This window comes from Diabrotica virgifera, chromosome 1, assembly GCF_917563875.1.
Source record: "Diabrotica virgifera virgifera chromosome 1, PGI_DIABVI_V3a".
In the NCBI taxonomy this organism is placed as follows: domain Eukaryota; kingdom Metazoa; phylum Arthropoda; class Insecta; order Coleoptera; family Chrysomelidae; genus Diabrotica; species Diabrotica virgifera.
Window position 1 is genome coordinate 136,120,104 of NC_065443.1, and position 24,437 is coordinate 136,144,540.

The 24,437-nt window shown below is 32.5% G+C and overlaps 1 protein-coding gene across 5 annotated transcripts in view; it reads right to left on the bottom strand.

Moving 5' to 3' along the window:
- Positions 1-3,802: 3,802 nt before the first annotated feature.
- Positions 3,803-24,437, bottom strand: part of LOC114349435 (homeotic protein spalt-major-like) — a 499,984-nt gene continuing 479,349 nt past the window's right edge. For 3 of the 5 annotated variants that reach the window (XM_050644745.1, XM_028299810.2, XM_050644739.1), the window contains 2 exons: positions 21,434-21,607; positions 3,803-17,759 (listed from right to left, as the gene is read on the bottom strand). In XM_050644745.1, coding sequence (XP_050500702.1) covers positions 17,496-17,759; positions 21,434-21,607 — 438 coding nt within the window. In that variant the 3' untranslated portion in view covers positions 3,803-17,495. The remainder of the gene's footprint in view (positions 17,760-21,433; positions 21,608-24,437) is intronic. The other 2 variants (XR_007696687.1, XM_028299812.2) reach the window with 2 other exon arrangements.

Consider the following 24,437-nt stretch of genomic DNA (forward strand, 5'->3'; position numbering starts at 1 on the left):
TCCGCCACTGCTTTCAAGATTATATATTATAAATATAATACGTTAAAAATGGTGTACCTATTGTAAAAAGTAAAATAGGAATGAAGGTAATAATGGAATGTAACTAATAATGGGCGTAAGAATTTAATCTAAAGAGAACAAAAGTGACTGAACCATATTATAGGCAGTGCTGGATTAACCATAAAGGAGGACTAGGCGGCCTCCTAGTGCCCGGGCACTTGATGGGGCCCGCATCCCACACAAATGCATTAATTAATATTGAACTATTTAGGCAGTAACTTAAAAAAATTTAAGATGTTAAAAAAAATCAAATAGGGCTAACTGAGACAAAAAAAGAGAATGGTTAATTTATGATTTCCAATCAAACTCAGTTTTTTTCTTTGTCTTCTGTCAAATATCAGGAAAATACAACCGACTTTAAGACAAATTAAGCAGTTATCTTCAAAGGCATTTTTATATCCCATGTTCTTTCTATTCCCTCAATTTGTTAATCAATGTTGCAAGCAAATTTTGCTTAGAAGCTGGTAATTATTTTGGTATGGTACGTTTTTTTTTAATTTCTACCCACCGATGGGCCTTATAGTTCATTCACTCACAGTAAAATATTGCAAAACCTCCGGATTTTAAAGAACCATTGGATTTGAAACAAGAGCTTGGATTGATATGAAATTTGGTATAAGCATAGCTAACATGTCAAAGAAAAAAGTGATATTGTGCCAATGTGTGTTTTTGCTCTACGGTTGAGTCCACCCTTCTCGGGGGTGAAAAAATATACCGTCAAAAACATCCGGAAGTGGATAAACTGACTAATTCTAAGCAACTTTTGTTCAATAGAGGTTTTTCATCAAGATATTTCGAGTTATTTGCAAGTGAATATCTTCATTTTTCAACAAAAATTCTTAACAAGTTTTTAGACGTTTTTTCGCAAATAACTCAAAAAGTAAGTATTTTATCGAAAAAATATTCTTAGCAAAAATATAGCTTTTTAAAAATTGAAAAAATGGTGTATGTGTGCAGTCTGTAGATCCAGTAAAAGCAGAGTTGTAGCTAATGAAAAGTAGGTTCTTATTCGTCAAATTCCAAATCGAATACTTCAACGTGAAACAATCAATAAATGAAGCACTTTTCATGGAAAACTCATCATAACTTGTTTAAATGTTTAAAAAAGCATTAATCTTGTTTTTTGAAAAAATTTCTAGCATAAAAAGTAAGCAAGTTACGCTCAGAATAAAGTTGATCCCATTTTTTGGGTAAAAAAACGTGAAAATAACCCCCCAATTAGCATCCCAAATGAAATTAATCCTTACCGCTTCGCAAGCTACTTTACTTATGTATTGTTTATATGCTCTGTGAGTTTTATCGGTATAAAGTGCGTATTTATAAAAGGGCTGTAGTAGAAAGGGCTTGAACAAGTCACTAATCACGAGTGTATGCAATTTTTTTTTATTTGGCTTAATGCCTCGACAGCTAATGGTCATTGGCATGGTACAGTGGATTTTTCCAATCAGGTTCCTAATGTAATGGGTAGTGTGTGTGTGTGTGTTGAGTAAATGTCTTGTTACTTAGCAAAGGTGCATTTTTATACACATAGGCGCGAAATGTTGCCAAGTCAGTGACGTTCGATTTCTTGTTATAAAAAAATCGATTTTTAGTAGTTCCAAGATTACACAAAATCTAGGCATGGGATAAAAAGTTTATTTGAAGAAAGTGTATTTTTTTGTCTTTTATTATATTACCATTCTTTATTATATTACGAATATGTGTGCCAAATATCTCGACAAAATATTCAAAATTAGAGTCGCAATCTTGGAACGCGTTTGTTGCTACCTGTTGATCGCTACTGTTTTCTCTTAAGCTTTACTTGCTTAATTTTTATACTTAAAACTTGTTTTAAAAAAAAAACAAAAATAAAACTTTTTTAACACTAAATAAGTTGTGATGATTTTTCATCGAAAAGTGCTTCATATTTTGGTTATTTACGTTGAAATATTTGATTTGGATTGATTTGTCGAATAAGAATCTACTGTTCATTAGCTCCAGTTCTGCTTATACTGGGTCTACATATTTACTTCAACTTCATACATATTCCATTTTTTTAAATTTTGTATAAATACGCTATATTTTTTCTAAGAATATTTTTCGATAAAATGCTTAATTTTGGTTATTTGCGGAAAACCGTCTAAAAACGTGTTTTTTTTTGTTGAAAAATGAAAATATTCACTCTCAAATAACTCAAAAAGTATTAATTTAGTGAAAAAACTCGATAGAACAAAAGTTACTTATAATTAATCAGTTTATCCATTTCCGCACTTATTTTGAATGTATGTTTTTTTACCACTGAAGGGGTGGCACTCATACCCAGGGCAAAATCACATATCGACACAATAGCCCTTTTTTTCTTTGACATATTAGCTATGGACTATTAATGAGAAGTTGTTGCGAAATGTAAAAAAAAAGAAAAATGATCTTTTTTACATTGTCGTAATTGATTTTTGGAGTAACTACTTCTCAAAACAACATAAATATCTGTAAATTTGTTTTAAGTAAATGGCCGCTATAAAGAGGCCTACTTTTTATGGCCGCCTACGGCCTCATGATGCCTTAAACCGTCACTGTATAAAGGTTGTTATACAGCAGTTCGACATGACCTCAACTCTATGAAGAGTATAACTAGAAGAAACAAGATATCATATAGTAGATAGGTAGAAGCTTTGATTTTTTATCTGTAGAAATGTTGTGGCTCTTGCAAAAGGTTCCATACGGTTGAAGGTATACTCTTATCTCTTGATTGTTGGCCCATTCTTCAATTATTATGGGGCCGAAATAGTTGTAGTGCGTCAATCTTTCTACAGGGGTTTGGTTGATGTAGTTTGACTTCTTTTTCTTAAAGTTCCATCCCCTGTCGGAGGTTGGATATCATAATGTTTATGGTCACTTTGTTGGCTGCTGCTCTGAATAGTTGTACTGAACTACAGTTAAACCACTCTCTAAGGTTCCTCAGCCAGAAGATGCTTCTTCTTCCTGGGATCCTTCCTTTCATAATAATTCTCAGCAACTCATATTTTTCTCCTCTTGTTATGTGACCCAAATATTCCAGTTTTCTTGTTTTTATACTCTTCATAATGTCTAACCCCTTATTTAAACGTCGTAGGACTTCAACATTGGTAATCCTTTGAACCCTCTGAATTTTCAATATTTTTCTGTAACACCACATTTCGAACGCTTCTATTTTTCTTATGTGTTGTCCTTCAATGTCCAAGCTTCCATTCCGAATAGTAATATACAAAATATGTAGCATCTTAAAGCCCTCAATCTGAGAGGCAACTGAAGGTCTTTGTTTGTAAGCATTGCCTTTATTTTTATAAATGCTTACCTTGCAGTTCCAATTCGGACTTTAATTTGCTTTGGTCATTTTTGTTATCATCCCTGGTTTCCAGATATTTAGATGTCTAATTTTTCTATTTGGGTTTCGTCTATCATTAACCTCTCATTTCTATGTGTTGTTTTTGAGACAATCATAAATTTAGTTTTTTTTTCATGTTTATTTTTTGTCCATCTATCTAATGCAATACTCGTTAATTATATTTACCAATTCTTGTCATCAGCGAATCTTATGCTATTTGCTATTCCTCCGTTAACAGAGATTCCATGTCTTAGTTCCGCTAACGCTTCCTGAAATATATATATATGGCTTCACATCGTACACATTAAATAGAGTTGGCGACAGAACACAGCCCTGTCTTATTCCTGTCTTTACAGTTTGACACTTAATATTAATAGTAGAAGAAAAAAATAAAACAAATTATATCGTATGTGATAAATATTTATATTTTATAATTAAACAGGATTCAACTGGCTGTACGGATTTATAAATACAGACATAGTTTCATGACATTACCAGTTACAAATATTTTGTACATTCAATTAACTAAAAAATCTCAGAGTTTACATTTTACATTACATCATTTTTATCATCTATATTAAAAAATTCTGTCCTTTTGAATTTTAGATACGTATGAGTGACCCTCAAATAGGTCTGTAAGTATAATTTTGCTGAATTTTACATACAAGAAGGGAGATTGTACTGGAATAGAGAGGATAGAATGAAGGATTCGGGAACAGTTTTTGGTTTTTTCTACTCGTTATGTTACTGTTAAGAGTAACAGTGACAAAGTAACAGTTACAGAAAATGATTTAATGTCTGCAGTAGACCTATGAATACAACAAATCATATAGGTACTAAGTTGTTTTGTGTCGAAGCAATCTATGGGCTATTATTAAACGTTCCACTATACATTTATATTATAATCTTCAGAAGTTAAATAGGAAGGGTAGACCAATAGGTCTCATTTATTGGAAACCACATCCTTAGTCAATGTGATTCAGCTGTTGAATTTCCATAAAGGAGCATCAATAATTAGAAGAAATAGAAAATCCTTGGCCCATAGAAGAGATAAACGTCAGTTTTTGGTCACCAACTGATTTTCTAGTAAATATTCAGGTTCTTTCTTCTATACCATTTCTTGTTCAGAGGCGATGTATAGATTGGGCAAACTGGTCAAGAGCATAAACGAAAAAAAAAAAAACGATTTAAAACATCAAGACAGATACTTCTACTCATATTTTTCCAAAAATATATTGCATAACAATCATAAAGAAAAAGATTACTGATGAATAAAACAAAAGTAAGAAATTTTGATAAAAATGTAAAGCAGACACGAAGGATAGTTCTTGTCTACTATCTCGAAAAAACTCTTCTTACTTCTTTACCAACTGCATAAACAACAATAGAGCTGCCTATAAAGACAATAGTAGCTGCTATATTGCAATTCCTAATAAAAATGGACAAAGTTTTCTTTGCAGCAAAACGCAGCAACAATCGACATAATGTCATGATCTATGCAAATATCCTGGTGTCATGTTATCCCATGTCAAATTTAATGGCACACAGACAAAAATAATGTAATAATTTCTGATGACAGTTACAGAATGGCCCTTCTTAATTTGAATGGTATAATTTGAAACCTGGTGAGTAAAGTAAATTACTAGATTCGAAGTTTTCTTACTTAGAATCAGCAAATAGAACGAGGACCAAGAAATAGAGAACCATTCAAAATCAAACATGTTATATTAGGTTTCTAACTAACATGTATCCGTGGTGTGATGGCCAAAGATGCAACAAAAGAGTGCCATCCTCAAATCAAGCAAGGGGCAAAAACTACTTTGCTTTAAAATTACAGAGGCTCTGAGGGGCACACCAACAGCAGCTATGAAGGACCTCAGACCTTATTCCTCTGTATATCGTTATAATGGGGGAGACGAAAATGAGATACTGTAGGCTAGAAAAGAAAACCTGAATGACATAGTGACTTGTACCTTATGGATGATGGCTTCTGACAATACGTTTTCAAGTAGACATTTGCCTGTGAGAAAGGGGCAGAGTAATATAACCCATTCTCAGCTAGGATTAGATATACCTGATATACAGATGGATATAAACATGACAAATTATATATTGGAAGGACGTGTGCTAATAAGACTGTAGTACTGCAGAAGCCAAAAACGAATCATATCCAATCAATATCTCTAGCTCTACTCAAGAAAAACCTGCATACCATGGGTCTGTATCATGGAGACAAGCTTCAGAGTCTGTGCCAGAGAACCTGAAAGAACCAACCATTACATTGACACTACATTAGTTTCGGCAAACAGTTTTTGATAACCAAGACTTCCAAGTATTAACTGCAAAAATATATGGTAGGTACATATGGACTACACCTGTATCCGCTGGTACATTATTCCAGAATTCTGAAATAAGTATCATGAATAAATAGCCAAAATGTACAATAAGCCAACTGGATCCAGTACAACCAGTTCACAACCGACTACAGACGACTTCAAAAAAAAGTAAGCCAAAAAAATTAAAAAAAAACGCTGGACGGAAGGGCCGCCCGAGAACTTTATCGTACCGATCTATTATCGTTATCGTACTAGATACTGCCATTCTATAAAAATAACAAAGTTACTCGTTATTTTGATATTTTAGAAACACCTTGTATACTTGAAAATATTTTATGGTTCTACGCATCATTAATTCCCGCATTTGAGAAAATGTTCGGGGACACACTATAGATTATTGCATAAATCAATAGAATATTAGTCATACTTTCATTTCAAATTAGTCCATTTTTCTGAGAAATTAATAGTTTACAATATTTGCATTTTACTGCATGGATTGTAATGAAATTTTGGGAGTAGCACAAAGCCCAATCACCTAATTCAAAGTCTATCCTATATACTATGGCGCTTTTATCGTGGGGGCGGTTCTCACCACTTCTCGGGGATAGAACATTTTTATTTGCGAATTGCATGGAGCAAAAGGAAGAATTTTAAGAAAATTTAAAAATGCGCCCTATAATTTGATCTTATTTTTTTCACCCGTCCAACTTTTTGAAAGTAGAAATAACACTATATTAAGAGGTATTGCAAAAGAAAAACAATGCATTTAAATTCTGGTGAATGAGGGGTTAAATGTATGTACTTCTCATTTTTCCTTAAAGTACATTAGTCATATATTTTTTTGCACCATATCTCGCTTAGTTTGAATGTCACCGACATTTAACAGTGCTCGTTTTAAAGGCCTTTTCAAACACTACAAAAGCATGAGCATTTTGAGCATGCACCAAAAACCAAACTCTTTTTACCTACCATATCTCTTTTTGTATTATATATAGAAAATTTTGCGAAGGAACGAATCTCTTTGTTATTTATAATTAAAAAAAAATTTATATAGTGTTTTTAGTTTGATGCATAGTTTTTAAGGTATTCACAAAAAACCGTCCTAAAACGTGTCATTTTTAAATGAAAATGGCCAATTTTCAACTGCGCATAACTCAAAAAGTATTGAGTTCTCAAAAAAAAGTATAGATCAGTTTTTGCTTAAAAATAGGTTCTCTAGCCACTTCCATGCTTATTTTGACCAATAAATTTTCCACCCCCTTGAAGGGGTGGGAATTGCCCCAAGATAAAAGCGCCATAGTATATAGGGTAGATTTTGTTTCTTGAGCTATTCCCTACTTACTGTGAAAATATCAAGTACATCGATGTAGTAGGATGGAATTCGGAGCCAAATACCCTAATTGACTGCCCTATAATAATGCTCTGCTATGATCGCGTGAGAGGACACACACAAGATTCTAGCAAAATTTCAATTTTCTGTAACTTTTCGAGTTTTTGAGTTACAGCAACGAGTTTTATGTCATTGGAAAGATAATTTTACATTCTTTCAAAATATGTAAAAATATACAGGGCGTATGTAAAAGATTAAGATTTATTTTTCATTTCCGGTTAAACCGGAAGCCATATTGTGGGTAAAATTTATTGTGCTAATAGATAATAAAGTACTATATATGTCTGCCAAATTTCAAATTTTAGTTTCTATTACAGAGGTAGTTACGGGCACTCGAATATTTTTTTATAAAAAATTCATAACTCCCCTCCTATGAGGAGTTAAGAAACCTGACTAATGTTATTCAATTTACCGATAGGATATCAAAAATATATCAAAAAATAAACAAATTCCTTGGAGTCATTTTTGAGAAAATTTAGTTCAAATTTATGTCAAATTTTGACCCCTTAAATATAGGCAACCCATAACTTTTTCTGAAAAACGATAATATTCTTGTTATAGCCCCATCTTTAGGCTATATACATGTTTTTTCAAATTAAATTTATCTTAAACAAATTTTTAGATTGGTAGGGAAATGTGTCGGGTGGGCGGTCGGCCATGCTGGCCGCCATTTTGGATTTGGAAATGTCAAATTCCGTATTTCTATTTATCTATCGATGAGCTAACTTTAAGTTAAATTTCATTCGTTTCGGTCAAAATTTGCAAAAATGGGCCCTAAATAACCCCCCTATTTCGGCCCCCCTTTGAGAGGTTTTTTTCAAAAGCTTAGTTTCTCGACAAAATTCTCTTAAACTTACTCATACCGAATTTCATCGAAATCGGTCCAGTAGTTTTTGCTGGGCGGTGGCGACATACGTACGTACATACGTACGTACATACGTACGTACATACTTCCGACATGTTTTTTTTATTTGCTTTTTAGACTCAGGGGGACTCAAAACGTCGAAAAAAAGTGAAATCTGAAAAAAATTTTTTTGCACGATCCTATAACTTTATCTATTATACTCATACTGCGTATGTAGTACGATAAAGTAAAAACTGATACCTAATTGCTTACTTACTGATATTTTCATTCAATATTCACGGAGTTGAGTAGTTTGAAGGAAATGATGAGAAAAATGATCTTTTTAGTAATGAGAAACAATGAATTCGCCAGGTTGCTGCAAGGTTAACTCAATAAAGCATCCAACAAAACTGATCTCTTTTTTTAGAGTAAAAAAATGTACATATCTAAAAAGAGAAGAATATAAAGAAACATACTTATAAATATACGAACTCTGGAGAAGATAAACTCCAAGAAGAATAATTATTACATACAAGACAAGAAATAAAAGACAAGAAGATCACAGAACAAAAATGTTTGTGTCACTGCTGTCCCTATTTACTAGAATGTTTACCTTGCCTCTAGACACGTTGACTATCAAAATGGCCAAGAGTCTCTTTTTTCTATGATTCCTTATTGTAGCTGGCAATAAAAATTACAGTGAAACGTTAAATATAGCTCAAAGAGGTAGCATAAGGCAAACACGACATTTTTTAAACCAAAAAAGATTCTACAGAAATTAAAATAATTTTTTTTAGTGATTTCAGCTTGATTTATTTTTATATAATTGTTTTATTTAAATTCAGGAATCAACTCTCAAAGTTTTTGATGGTTTGTTGAAGAGGCTGGCACCCAAAAACTGTTCCCTCATCCTAGAACTAGCATATATTATAAGACATAATGAAAATAATATTAATAATAAAAACAGTCTTATGGTACACAGTGAAATATGTACATAGAATGCCACCATGCTAAACAAAAATGGACAACATCTATAACAATACAGTGATCTTTTTATATTCTAGGTTCTTTATATATACAGGGTGTAAAGCTAAATACTGGCATTGCCAAAGTGTCCATTGGACACATTTTATATTAACACGGCAAAACGAAATTCTGAGATGAGTGGTTCAAACGTCAACAGAACAAAAATCTGTCATTTATCGACATCAGCGATAATATTTTTTAAAAATATTATAATTTGTTGAGTTTAAAACATGTAGTTTATATGTACGATATGTAAAACAGGAAGGTTGAAGTACTATGTTGAAAATTTGTCTAAAGTTTGCTGGTTTTTGTCTTTACCACCAAGAGATAATGCTTCAACTTAAAAATTCAGCTATATTTTAAAATAATATGCTATGAGGATCATCCCGTCTTCATATCATAAACAACTTACCACCTGCTTGAGAGATATCTTTGGAAAAACCTAATGATGACTATAAAGAGAAAATTAGAATCTAAAAAAATTATCAATTTAGCAACCCTTAGAGGTAAAGTATATAAGATAGATTCTCTACATAACAAAGGTCCAACAAATAATTTATTGTAACAACTACTACTAGACTACTATTAGCTCCAATATCACACGCCAGTATGGTGATTCTCTACATCCTGCAACGTCATCTAGAAAACTTCATAAGTTGGCAACCAAATAGTACCTGAATACGCTGGATTTGTGAAGGACAGAGACCGACAGTCGGTTTGTATTCTTCATAAGATAAGCAACTACAAAATAGAATCTTTTGCTGATGATGATCTGATAAGATCGAAAACGTTCTGGAAATTTATAATCCATTTGGATTATTTTTTAAAGTTTTTAATAAAGCAATAATATGCCATTATACAAACCAAGTTTTTGCTTCTCCGTAATATTGTTTTTGATTGTTTTTATTACTTTATTTTCCCATTCAAGTAACCATAAAGCATTTATAAGTGCAGTATTTAATGAACAACTTAGGCGACAGAGCATCTCCCTATCGAATACCTCTACTAAGGTATCAGGTGTCAGTAACTCTACCTTAAAATAAATATTTTGGATATACATTTTTTTGTTCTATCAAGTTTAAAACTTTTTTCTTCAAGATTGAGTGTGCCTACACTGTTCTAGTGTTTGTTATTAAAAATATTTATAACCGCTTTCTTTGCTACGCCTACATTATCGAGAGTAGGCATCTGAGAAAATAATATTTATACTTTATCACAATTTGCATAAAATGATGTTTTAATCTTTTAAGTTATTATTCAGTTGGTCGATTTAAAAATACCTGCACCTAGATAATAAATAACGGATTTGTAATTTAATATTTTTTTATTGTAAATTAATTCGGAAGAATTTTCCACGACTTAAATAATCAATAATTAATTTTTAATTGCTTTATTTCGTAATATATTCAAAAGTTGCATATTTATTCGAGAAATTCCATAAATATTCTAAAATTAAAGTTTTATGATTTGTTAGTTATTGTTGTTTGACATACTTGTGGAAATCTAAGAAATTTTAGGACCCTTGATTTAGAAACTTTTTTCAACTCATAATCAAAGTTATTGCCTGTTGTATCGTTAGATTAATTAAAAAAATATATTTCAAGAAAATGGCGTACATTTTTTTTTCTTCTTGCGATGAATAGATTGCACATATGCCTATTTCTCAAAGGAAAAATGGAATTATAAAGAACTTTGAACTATGAAAGATGAAGTAGTTTTCAATCCTAATAGCAATATTAATATTATTTAAAAATATTAAAACATTACTAAAAGATTTTTAAACTGAAAACTTATTGGTCTATTTTCTTGGTAACACCTCCAAGGCTTCTAAAATTTGCAAGCCAGATGGATGCTGAAGCGAAGAAGACAAGAAGGAATTCAAAAACTTACAATTCACGACCACGTCTGTTCAGCTGGTAAATTCCAACAGAAAATGGACCTAGTTACTCAAAGAAGTAACGACCAATATAAAAGTAAAATAAAAATTCCATTTTTATTCAGTTGCAATGCGAAGGCAAAACAATCTTATTTTTCACCTAGAATACGGAGCGCAGTCCAGCACTTTGAATCGACGATTTTCGACTCTTGTTGGAGTCTCATCGGAGAGAACGTAGACCTCCTACTCCATACTCCAATTGACCAACACCGAGAGTTTATCCCACACACCGCAACTGACGTGAATGGAATAAGTTTTCAATTTAAAAATCTTTTAGTAATGTTTTAATGTTTTTAAATATTATTAATATTGCTATTAGGATTGAAAACTACTTCATCTTTCAATTGTCAGATGACGCTAGTCACCTAGTCCATTCACGTCAGTTGCGGTGTGTGGAATAAACTCTCGGTGTTGGTCAATTGGAGTATGGAGTAGCAGGCCTACATTCTCTCCGATGAGACTCCAACAAGAGTCGAAAATCGTCGATTCAGAGGGCTGGACTGCGCTCCGTATTCTAATTGAAAAATAAGATTGTTTTGCCTTCGCATTGCAACTGAATAAAAATGGAGTTTTTATTTTATTTTTAACTTTGAACTATACCAGCTATACATAGATCCAGATATTGTGAAGTTTATTAATGTCCAGAGACTAAGATAACTATGGAGTGGAATCATGGACGTTAAATCTAGAGACAATGATTAAGTATTTTCTATGGGAAATAAGCCACAATTTTACTAAAAAATGAATTTATTTAACGTTTCGAAGCCCAAATCGGGTTTCGTTGTCAAAATACAAAATACTATTTATATTATTTATTCATAGTATTTTGTATTTTGACAACGAAACCCGATATGGGCTTCTAAACGTTAAATAAATTCATTTTTTAGTAAAATTGTGGCTTTTTTCCCATAGAAAATACTTAATTATAAAAATGCCACAAGGAAATAGCTTCAGAACAACATAGAGACAATGACACGACTCAACGCCTTTGGAATGTGGACCTATTGAAGAATTATGAGGGTTTCCTGGGTAGATAGAGTTTCGAACAATGAAGTACTGAGAAGAATAGGTAAAGAAAAAGAAGTTGAACTTACAACTAAAGAAAGCAAGCTACAGTATCTCGGACATGTGATGCGGGGCGAGGAGTATGGCATCCTACGACTCATAATGCAAGGAAATATAGATGGTAGAAGAAGCATCGGAAGAAGACGAATTTCATGGTTGAGGAATTTGAGAGAATGGCTTGGATGCAGTTCAAAACAACTATTTAGAGCTACTGCCTCAAAAATTAAAATGGCTATGATGATTGCCAACCTTCGTAGCTGAGATGGCACCTGAAGAAGAAGAAGGTTAGGTTCCAAACAATTGAAAGCAAATTGAAAGCATTGTTGTTGCAACAACAACAACCATTTGAATGCGATCGACAATAGTACAGCAACCTTTTTTTAATAGTAAATGTTTTACTTAACTCACCTGTAAACTAAATTACTGATATCATAAAAACCGTTAATTTTAAACCACTTATCTCAGTAGTCCGGTATAGTACACTCAGCTAATATTATACAAGACACTATAAACTATTTTTTCTTTTTCATTAAATATTTCTAATTACACGGTGGCTTTTCAGCCCCCTTTTGCAGCTTTTCAGCTGTTGTATCACAGTATGCATCATTGCCCCAATCCGTTCATACAAGATGTTTCAAAAAATACCTAGACTGTCGAAATATTTTGAGTTTTCAATACAACAGCGTATCTAATCCTATAATATTTAAAATTTTAATAATATAAAAAAAATCGATCTCATTATCAATGAAAATGCATAAAAAATAGTTACTAAGTAGAAAAAAGTCTTTCAGGTATCCATTTTATTTTATTAAATTTGTTATTTGATTGTTAGGCTAAAAAGGCTGGTCCTGAACTGGCTTTTTTGAGAGCCACAGAGTTTTGAGAACTTTTACCAGATTTTACAAGGGTTAATTTTGATCTCATTTAGTACACCTATCTAGGCAACTATATTAACATGTACATATGAATGAGAACCTACTACAAAATAAGGAAAACCTGGAGTAATTTTAAGGGCTAATGACTAGGATGAATATAAGGGAAAAAAGGAATTGTAGGATCTCCATAAAAAAGAAATAGCAAAGACCATCGAGACATAAAGTCCTTATAAAAGGGCCACATTTAGATTGTTTAAATTACAAACGAAACTTTTTATTACGGTAAATAATCAGGCCCGGGCCTACCATGTGCTGCAAAGTTGTGGAGTAATAGTAATACATTTTTAGACAGTTGAAACAAAATCTCAACATTTTTGACAGCCAACCTGGTTGATTACAATAAAAAATAATACGTTTTTTAATTTCTATAACCAAAAAATTGTGAATTAAAATACTTTCTTTGAAAACTCAAAATATTTGTTAGCATAGGCTTACAATACTGAAAAAATAAGGTTTTTCTGTTTACAACAGTGACGAATATGTATATTCATATGAGAGATTTTAAAGAAATGAGCTGGAAGGTTTCATGTGTTAATATTTTTATATATTTCTTTATTATGACAAATACACAAACTGAATATAATCATATTCCAACAATTGGAAGCTCAAATAAAGTGTTCTGCAAAAAAACGAGTTCTTAATGGTTTTTGTTTTATTTATGTTTTTCTTTTAGTTTTGGTGTGACGCCCTTAAGAAAAAAAAATGAGAATATAACATATTTATAACTACATGGCAACAAATTGCTGCTACATGCCCTCCGATATATTTTTTAAAGGCGCGCCCTGCCGAAGGTTAATAAAAAACATTGTCATAGACATCATCTAAGAACTAATGTCGCCTATTTGTAGCAAGGTAAAAAGCCTTTATTGACTGAACTATAACAGTCGAAATAACCATCAATTGTCCGTAATTTTCCACTAACATCATTATTAATTTCGTAAATTTCGAATTTTATAATATTCTATTCATAGGTGGCAAGCCACTTATAAAAAATGATTATTGCAAAAAATCGTATCAAGTTTCCGTAATTTTCCACTAATATCAGTATAATAATAATTTCATAAATTTCGAATCCCATAATATTCTATTAATAATGGCTGGTAACCCACTTATTAAAAATTATTATTGCAAAAGAACAGTATTTCAGAAACGATTATTTATAACCGTTTTTAGGATTACGCACCCAAAATGAAGATACTTAATATACGCATTTAAAACACTTTAATAATTTTCACATAAATTGATATACATAATAGAGAACACGCACAAAAAATTAGTTTTATGAATATAATATGTAAATGTGTTTGTTGGCTTTGAAAGGACAATTTAAAAGTCAGTTTTATATTAGATAATAAATTTCTCTCCTATACTTTATGATAGATAGGATTATAATGAATGTTTTCTCAAAAAAATATAATTTTTGATTTTTGTCATATACAACTAGATGATTTGCGCCAAATATTGCGAGAAGAACTTGTTATCCCTAATTCACATAAAACCAAGTTTGCTAGAAAAAATTGGTTAAAAGGAAAAATAAAGCACTTCATAGTTAAAGGAAAAAATGGGACTAATAATTCAAAAAAGCATCAAATGTTCAAAATGCTTGCCATTCCTGACAATGTGCAAAATTATTATTAAATTCGTGAGTCACCCTTTCCAAGTCCACATAAATATTAGTTCACATTTATCAATACTTCTTCGTTTCAAATCTTACAAACATGTTGATCGTCTAATGTAATCAATCACATGATTTTAGATAACCCCAAATAAAAAATCTAACGGATTAAGATCCGGTGAAAGAGCAGGCCACTCTATGTCGTCCTCTACGTCCAATCCATAAATTTGAAAAATTCGCAATCAAAAACATTTCTAACTCGTCGATAATAGTGGGGAAGCTCTTCATCTTGTTGGAACCAAAAATTTTGTGGTAACTGGTCTTTCTATTGAAGTGCATTAATAATTTGATTATTTCATTCATTCATTCACCAAGCATTACAATCCCTAGGGATTGCAGCTAACGAAATGGCGTTCAAAATCCTATTCTTGGGCGAGGTGGATGGATTACTCACCTATGTCATTTATAGCTTGCTGTGTCTTTTTGCTGCATGATCCGGTCATCTTCTTCTAAACTCTAAACCTTCCTCTACACCTGGGCCACAGTGGTGTGAATTAGTTATCCTTTATATGTGAGTGTGGGCGTCTCTGTATATGTCCTATATATTCTAGGCGAAGAGATTTTATCTATCCTCCTTTAATTCTTCTTCAATTTCGGCATTTGTTTTCAATATGCTTTGTCCCTCTCTTGTTACATTGTGGCCCAGTATCATTCTCATTATTTTTCTTTCAAATTTCAGAAAGCTATCTTCCTCTTTCCTGTTAATCGTCGTTGTTTCTGTCCCATATGTAACAACAGGTGTTATTATGGTCTAAGATATTTACGCAAAAGTGTCATATTATTCTCAATGGAAAGTGAACCATGAGGACAAGAGAAACAAAAATTCATGAAGAAAGTCCGACAGTCTGACTCTTATATTATTAAAAACTGAAAACAATAACCCGATTATATTAAATCAGCAAAATTTAAGTAAAACAGTATCAACCAATGTTTGGTTGCAAAATTCTGGAATTCCTGACCTAGCAAAATTCTGAAATTTTTGCTAGGTCAGTAAATAAATTATTCATCTTTAATGTCCAAACTAGTCGAAAAAATTGCAAAAGATTCATTATAAAAATGTGTATGTTCTCAATTATTGACAAAGAAGTTCAGAGGATCTAAAACACTTTCACAAGCTGATAATGGATAAGTAAACCAAGTCAGAGTATTAATATAAAAATACATAATATTGCTTTATATAACAATCCAAAAAATATGGGAATTATAAACATTTTTTGAAGGACTTTCCAAATTAAATACGATTTAAAACAGATTATGTTACATTAATCATAATAAAAAGTTGCTGTTTGAAATAATTTATTAGATAATTTTTAATATAGTAGAATAATATTATTATTGATAGACATTTTGGATCGTTTTGATTATTTCTAAAGCTATCTCTCGTGCGTACAATAAACGGACAACGTCTCCTTTACTGTAACTCTGTCAAACGTCTTCTTAAGGTCCATGAAACATAAATATGCCTGTTTGTGTTGTATTCTAATGATTTTTCTTGCACTTGCATCTTCCCGACCTACAAAACTTGTTGTTTGTTCTTATGCTGGGCTTATAATTGTATTCAGTTTGTTTTTGATCACTTTGGTTGTTAATTTTAGTGTTGTGTTGTGTAATTCTCCGGTTTAGTCCGGATTAGTTTTAACAGTCGTTTGATCAGATCTTTTCCTCCTTACTTTGAGTTCATTCGATATTCTGTTCTGTCCTGGTGATTTCTATGTTTTTTTTAATTTTCTTAATGCTTCATTTATCTGTCTCTCCTCAATGTTTATTTCTTTGTTTGTCGTCATTTCGGGTGTTGCTGGTTCTTTATCGTCACCTTTAGCAAACAGGGATCGAAAGTAGACTGCCCATATTCACGATTTTTTTTCTGTTTTCGTTTCAAAAAAATTCAATTTATTAAGTACAGGAAACCAATTTGATATTCTAAAATAACGAAAATATATAGTAAAAAGTTGGTCATTAAAATACTGACGTACCTACCAATCATTTTATAGATTTACGTGAGCGGCATTTCATATAAAGTGATGTAAAATTAATTTTATCGGTTGAGGACATTATATTCGTGGTATTATGACGCAGTTTGATGGCTATTACACATTAAAAACATGTTTAAATAAACTAATTATTTTATTCTTTCGTTAACAATAAATTGGGTCTCAACTTTCATTATTTTACCTTATAGCTTTGTTTAGGAGTAATATTATATTTCCTTAATATTTTATGAAATAGTTATCTAAAGTATACCTATGCAATATTTTATCAGTTGGCAGGCAATAGTGGTCCAATACAGATGTAATTTGCTCTTTCGAGTAGGGACGAATGCAGTTCCCGGATAGTTATCTATTTTTATCGACTTATACTCGGCTAATTTAATACTTTTAAGTATAAAAACAACAATTTATACCCAACCACTGTTTGGTTTTGCAATTGTTAGAGCAAGTATTCCTAATTTCACTGAAGATGGACTGATAAGTCCGAAAACGAATAAGCTTTTTACTTCGATGTTAAAGTTATCTAAACATCCTATATTTTATCCTAATCTGTTGTCTGCTAAAGTGTTCGAATTCTGATCATAGGTATGTTTCTGTTTCATGTGGACAGACTGTTAGGACAGCCTAGGACATTCTGATCAACCTCAAGCTTTAAAATTATACTTATAGAATATTTTACTTAATTTGATATGTTTACCTTGTATTTTTATTACTATTAAATTTTCACTATTTGTCATTCCTATATTATATTATCAGGAAAATATAGTAAATATTATAACGCATGAAACCATTGCAGTTCTTTCCTTTCTGATCTCTCATTACAAAATTTTGATTCACCATCTGAAACACCTTACTCTAGACTAGCAAAGTAGGAATAGCGCCACAGGGGCGCTGATTTCAGGCAGCCAATCCCTCCCTGTTAGCTGTCGGCGGCAGTAGATCTTCCCTGGGCGCGTCGGCAGCACTTTTCCTCTCGAAATGGAGGTCCCACAGACCTCTCGTGTCTGGTTCATGGCTCGGCGGTCTCTCAGACCGCTCGGGAGAGTTTGCTTGAGATCGGATCGCTTCTGGCGGCGGATAGCCGAAGCCGAGGAGACCGCTATATTTGCCGGCTCCTGTCAGTCCATTGTGATTGTTCTGGACTAGGGATATTTCGTTCAGCTGGAACAAAATTACGTTTTAATCAATCTCCAAAATCTACATATCTACATCTAAAATACGTCTATAAAATGTAAATTATCTTCATCTTGAATGATCTAAACTTACGTGCATAGAAATCGGCCCACTTAAAAATTTGGTCATTTTTGATGTCTCATATTTCCTAAACCTGTTGGCTGATTTAGTAATTTTTCAACATGTTATTGCCTGATTCTTTAACAATACCACTGTAATAATATTGTTGCTAAACAGGTAAATTTTCATTGTATACCGGGTGTACCAATCACACTGTGTTTTTTTCTCAAAGTTCGCATCATCCTGTGGAATATTCTAGCATTTATAAAATACAGAAATTAAAACCAAACTATAACCTCAGGTTTTATTAACATTCTGTTTTTTGATTCATTCGTTTATGTTAAATAATATAGCAGTTAGGTACTTTAACAACTAGACATGTTCTTCATCAATACACGGTGTTTCTAAATAAGTGCGACAAACTTTAAGGGTTAATTCTACATGACAAAAATAAAGACAGTTGGCTTTAAAACTTATGTCCGCAAATGTTTCGTTTCCGAGATACGGGAGGTTGAATTTTTTCTTACAAACTGACGATTTATTTATTGCTTTAAAACCAGTTGAGATATGCAAATTAAAGGCTATAGCGGGATAAAATGGTAAAAAATGCCCCCGCACCGATCAGCTCCGCTACTTATTTTTTCGATAAAGGATATAAAATTATGCCTTCATGCAAATTTTTAGTTTCCCAGAGATCCTAAAACGTCTTCAATCAAGAAAAGAAGAATTTTTAGGTTTTATTTTTGTGTGAGCGCAATTTTACTTTAAAAAATCTGAAAAAATTCAAGAAGTTGTATCTTTTGAATACAAAACAACCTAATTTTTGTTCCAAATATTATTATAACCCCACATACCAAATTTTATGATAAAATTCACAATTTTAGTTTTTTTTTCAGTTGTTGTAGTCAGGATCCTAAATCCTAAAATTGGCTGTCCCGAGATGCATCTCGAGACAGCCAAAAACGGTTTTTTCGATTTTTTCGTTCTTTCCCCTCAGATGTTAAAAATTTCGACTCTGCTATTTAAAAGAACGGCAAAAAGTACACTAAAAAATACTATTTAAAAGTTGGCTAAATCATATTATCATAACCTGAAATTTTTTTGAAAATTTCAATAATTTTTCCTGGGCTTATTTTTCATTACAAAAATCTGAAAAAAATTTGATTGTTTTGTATTCACAAGATACAACGTCTTGAATTTTTTCAGATTTTTTAAAGTAAAATTACGCTCACAAAAAAATAAAACCTAAAAATTCTTATTTTCTCGATTTGAGACGTTCTAGGACCTCTGGGAAGCTAAAAATTTGCATGAGGGCATAATTTTATATCCTTTATCGAAAACATAAGTAGCGGGGCTGATTGGTGCGGGGGCATTTTTGACCATCTTATCCCGCTATAGCCTTTGGTAGGTTTTAAAATATAGTTATTGCGGATTTTTTGACATAAAATTGAGAATTTTATATTCACCATTAGCGAGCATACGGGTAATATGATCAATCATATTACACGCATGCGCGCTAATGGTGAATATTAAATTCTGAATTGTATATCAAAAAATGTGCACCAACTACGTCTTAAAACCCACCAAATTTCATTGGCATACCTATCTAAACTGGTTTTAAAGCAATAGAATAAATCGTCAGTTTGTAAGAAAAAATTCAACATCCCGTATCTCGGAAACGTAACATTTGCGGACATACATTTATAAAGCCAACTGTCATTATTTTTCATGCAGAATTTCCCTTGTAAATTTTGTCACACTTATTTAGACACACCGTGTATTGATGAAGAACCCGTATATTTGTTAAAGTACCTAACTTTTTTATTATCGAACATTAACGAATGAATCAAAAAACAGAATGTTAAGAAAACCTGAGGCTATAGTTGGGTTTTAATTTCAGTATTTTATAAATGCCAGAATATTCCACAGGGTGATGCGAACTTTGAGAAAAAAACACAGTTTGATTGGTAGACCCGGTATAGAATGAAAATTTACCTGTTTAGCAACAATACTATTACAGTGGTAATAGTACAGGTTTAGGAAATATGAGACCTCAAAAATTACCAAATTTTTAAGTGGGCCTATGCACGTAAATATATAATAAATAAATACGATTTTAAAATTATAAAAAAATTGATCATTTAATAAATTATCAAAAAATGATTCGGTTATCTTATGCCAACAACCATGATTTATCGCTTGCTATCAAAATCTCTATCGTCAGATGCTATGTATTTCGGTATTATTTGGAGTAGAGGCCTGGACACTTTCCGAAGCTTCTTTAAGAAAACTCGAGGCATTATAGACGCACTTTAAAAATTTCGTGTGTGGATCGTGTCTAATGTTGAGGTGCTACATAGAATGGGCAAGGAATGCGATACTATTAACACCATCAAAGAGCGCAAACTACAGGAATGAACAGACATATGGCTTGTTGCAACTCATTCTTCAGAGCAAAGTATTTGGAAAGAGGGGACCAGGGAGAAGAAGAATATCTTGGCTTCAAAACCTGAGAAAGTGGTTCAATACATCGACAATCGGACTATTCCGAATAGCAGCAAGCAAAGTTAGGACAGCCATGCTGATCTCCAACATCCGAAACGCGTAAGGATAGTAAGAAGAAGATCTTTTGCCACTATCTCCACGACCTTCAAGAGTTATTGAGATGCGTAAATACAACAGAAAGAGACATAAGTCTAAAAATGAAAGACAAAACATGATATTTAGTCTCAAGACAATGCTTCCCTACCGATAGTTCAACAAAGCATTGAGAAAGTTGCCCACTTTAAATATCTGGGATGCCACATTACTGACCAACTAGACCCAAGTAAGCAGATCAAATGCCGAATTAAAGCAGCTTGTACAACTTTTGTAAAAATGAAATAATTCTTCTGTTGCCACAGCTTAAACTTAAAATTACGTCAAATAATGATCAAATTCTATATTTGGTTAGTGTTTTTACATGGCACCGAGACTTGGACTGTTAAAACTGATACGATCAATTGTCTAGAGGCGTTTGACATGTGGTTGCATATATGAATACTCCAAATACCCTGTACAGCGATGCAGACCAACGGAGCTGTGTTAACTAGATCAGTTCGTGAGTTATTGGAAGCAATTAAAATAAGAAAAGTTTCATAGCTGGGGCAAGTTCTTGAAGAAGACCTGTACAGAATCTTTCAGCTCCTTATGAAAGGTAACATTGAGAGTCTCAGAGGAATTTTTAGTAAGCAGATGTCACGGCCCAAGAACCTTCGCGATTGGACAGGAATACGCAGTGCAGAACAACTGTTTAGATTAGTTGAAGATCGTGAGTAACTCGCCAATGTAAAGGTCAAAGTTCGGGGACCTAATATAGCTCCAAAAGAAGAAGAGTCGGCTTCATAGCTCAGTGGGCTGTCAGCTTACTTCATTAGGATGAGAAGTATAGGAGCTATTTGGTTCAAACTGCACTCCATCAGAAACTCAGATTAGAAACCATGATAAGTGGATAATTGCAATGAATTATAAATAGTTTTACCAAGTAATCATAAATCAAGTAAGTAAATTTCTTTATAGCTAAGGGTAGGTAATTTACATTAAAAATGTCACTAATATCTTACCTTCTGTTGCATTCCGTTAAGGAATGGAGCCGGGAGGTACGGGTAAAAGAGATCTGGCCTCCGCTGTAGAAATTCGGAATCCTTGGGGGTCATGGGGATGGGGGGTAGGTCGAGGGACATGCGCCGACCTCTTCGAGATGCCCCGTTGCTCCACATATGTGTGCCCATGTGAACCTGTTGAAAGAAAAAAAGTATTTTTAGAATAACTTGGTCATTAAGTGATTTCTATTTATTGTTTCCAAATTATCTAAAAATATATAAAAATAAATTTCATATATTGATGCTGTGATTAAACTATGTAAAATAATTTGCTAATTGCAATTATTGTAAATCCCCTTTCTCTAATAGTTTCTTTTTAATTTCTTAACGAGTTTTCAGTACCTTACCACCAATCTGTCAATTCCTAATCATTTTTAATATGTAATTACATCAAACATCCAAAAGAACATAAAAATATCCAAAAAGCAAAGAAAAAGATTTCTATAGGAAAATTTAATGTAGAATCATGGCTTATCTGCATTCTTGCTGAAGGACCTTGATAAGATGTGATAGTTATTGACTCACGCGTCCAAACATAGTCTAATTTTAACAAATTTCGAAAAAATGTTCTAGTATATTATATTATTTTTGCAACGTAGATCAACTTGTATATATACTTGTATAGCCTTTGGCTAGGTATCAAAGATCGATGAATGTGTGGACAGAAATTCAGTACTAGACTAGCAGCCATTAGCGCGAGAAAGTATGAAAGAGTCCCTGCAGATTTTGGCCATCCTTCATAGGGCGACTTTTACTAGATCACATCTACGTTTTATTTCTTCCTGTAGTAGCCCTATGTTTGTGATCAATGATTCCAGATATAAGTATGAGGTCAAAACCGGCCAATCGTGGTTATGAGTGGATGATTCTTATGTACGAGTAATCTATCCACTATAATGATTTTTGTCTTTGATATGTTTAACTGTCGACCAAATATTTGACTTTCGCTTTCAACCAGTCGTATGAGATCAATTAACTCGTCTTGACTATTTGTAAAAAGGACTGTGTCATCTGTAAAAGGTAGGTTGTTAATTTTTCGGCCATTTATTGAGATGCACTTTTCCCTTCCATCAAGCGCTCTGCTCATAACATGATTTCCACACATATGAAATAATTGTGGAGACAGTATACATCCTTGTCTGATAGCACAATACTCGAAAAATCCGGAAAGTATGGGTGGAAAATATATGATCCAAATAAAAAATGAATAACCACTTTCATTGATTTCATTACCATTGAACCATTTCATTACCAGAGAAGGTTCCCATTGTTTTCAGTCTGGTAGGATGTAGAGTAACATTTTGTGATGTTGTTTTATGTGCTATTAGATTGAAAACTTAGTTTTTTGCTAGCAGTTGCCGCTAGGGCATCTCTGCCATTTCGTTCGTTGCAATCCGTGAGTGCACGCCGGGGTTTGTCCTAGTTGGGTCAGAGAGAGCAGCACATGTGCCTCCTGATGAGAGACTAATAAGTTTCGAAACCGGTAGAGGTGCTTGCCGCACTCTCTGATTGAACTGGAATGATGATGCGGCTGTAGTTTCGTGTTGCAACGAAATTGAAAATGGTTATTCATTTTTGATTTACATGTTTACTCTGATTGGAGTACGAAGGAAAGCATTCTCGTTAAAACTGTACCGCGCTGAGCAGATAGGACGTGAATTATAAATTGTAAAATTCTCTCATCTTCCTGAGTCTCAGCATCCGTTATGGCTTGCAAATTGTAGAAGCCTCGGAGGTGTTACCAGGGAAGGTTCCCATTGTTATCAATCTGGTAGGATGTAGAGCAACATTTATTGATGTTGTTTTATGTGCTATTACATTGAAAACTTAGTTTTTTTTATCCAAATAATTGTCTGACAACATAATACTCAATAAATCCAGAAAGTATGGGCGAAAAGATGCCCTTTTTCCATCCTTCAAGCTCTCTTATATAATATGGTTCGCATATATGTTAAATAATTACGGAGAGAGTATACATCCTTGTTTGCCAACATAATACCAGAAAAATCCAGAAAGGATGGGAGAAAATAGATAGCAGAATAACAGATATACCCCTCTTAGATTATCGCGACAACGAATATTTTACTGTGAAAAATATGAAGAACGAAAGTAAATTGCAAATTATATTGTTGTTTATTGGAGTAATTATTAGAGCAAAGACTTTCGTACTTCTTATGTTGCACACTAAAATATTCGTTGTCGCGATAATCCAAAACAGCGGAATCCAAAACATATTGGTGGAATACACCATATATAATATATCCTATATCCAGACTATTTCATGCCCTTAAAAAATATAGCCAATAAACGAAATTTACAATGTACAAAACACTATTATTATGTGATTTCTAAAACTTCTGTTACTTAACGAAAAAACTAATAAAAACCTTCAAACAACTCCAATAAAATATCGAATTGTATATTATACCTAAGTACAATATAAGAAACTACAGTAAAAAAAGGTTTACTAATTTATTAAAAATCAAAAGAAGCTGACAAGATCATCAATAAGGTGTGGAGGTAATATAAAAAGGATAACAGTAAGTCAAAAGAATCTAAAACCCTAGGAAAATTTATATAAGAAGACAATATTTACCAAAATATGAAATTAAGTAGTATATAGCTAAAAATTAGGAAAAACGTGAAGGGGCATAAACCATGGAAACACTACAAAAATCACATCAAAGAAAAAATCTAGACCAAATTCTAACACCCAAATGTAACAAATTATTATTGATTATATAGAAATTTACATATATTAAGGCATATTTTCGATTATATTTTATTATATATTTAGTAGTCTATTGCAAAATTTGTTCTTACTCTACCGTATGTTCTGTTAACATTTCTACTTCAAATGGTACTTTTGGGCTTAAGCTTGGCAAATGAAATCCCTACACCTTTCTGAAGTTAGTGATAGTACTTAACAATTTAAATAATAAGAATATTAGAGTATTAATGTATC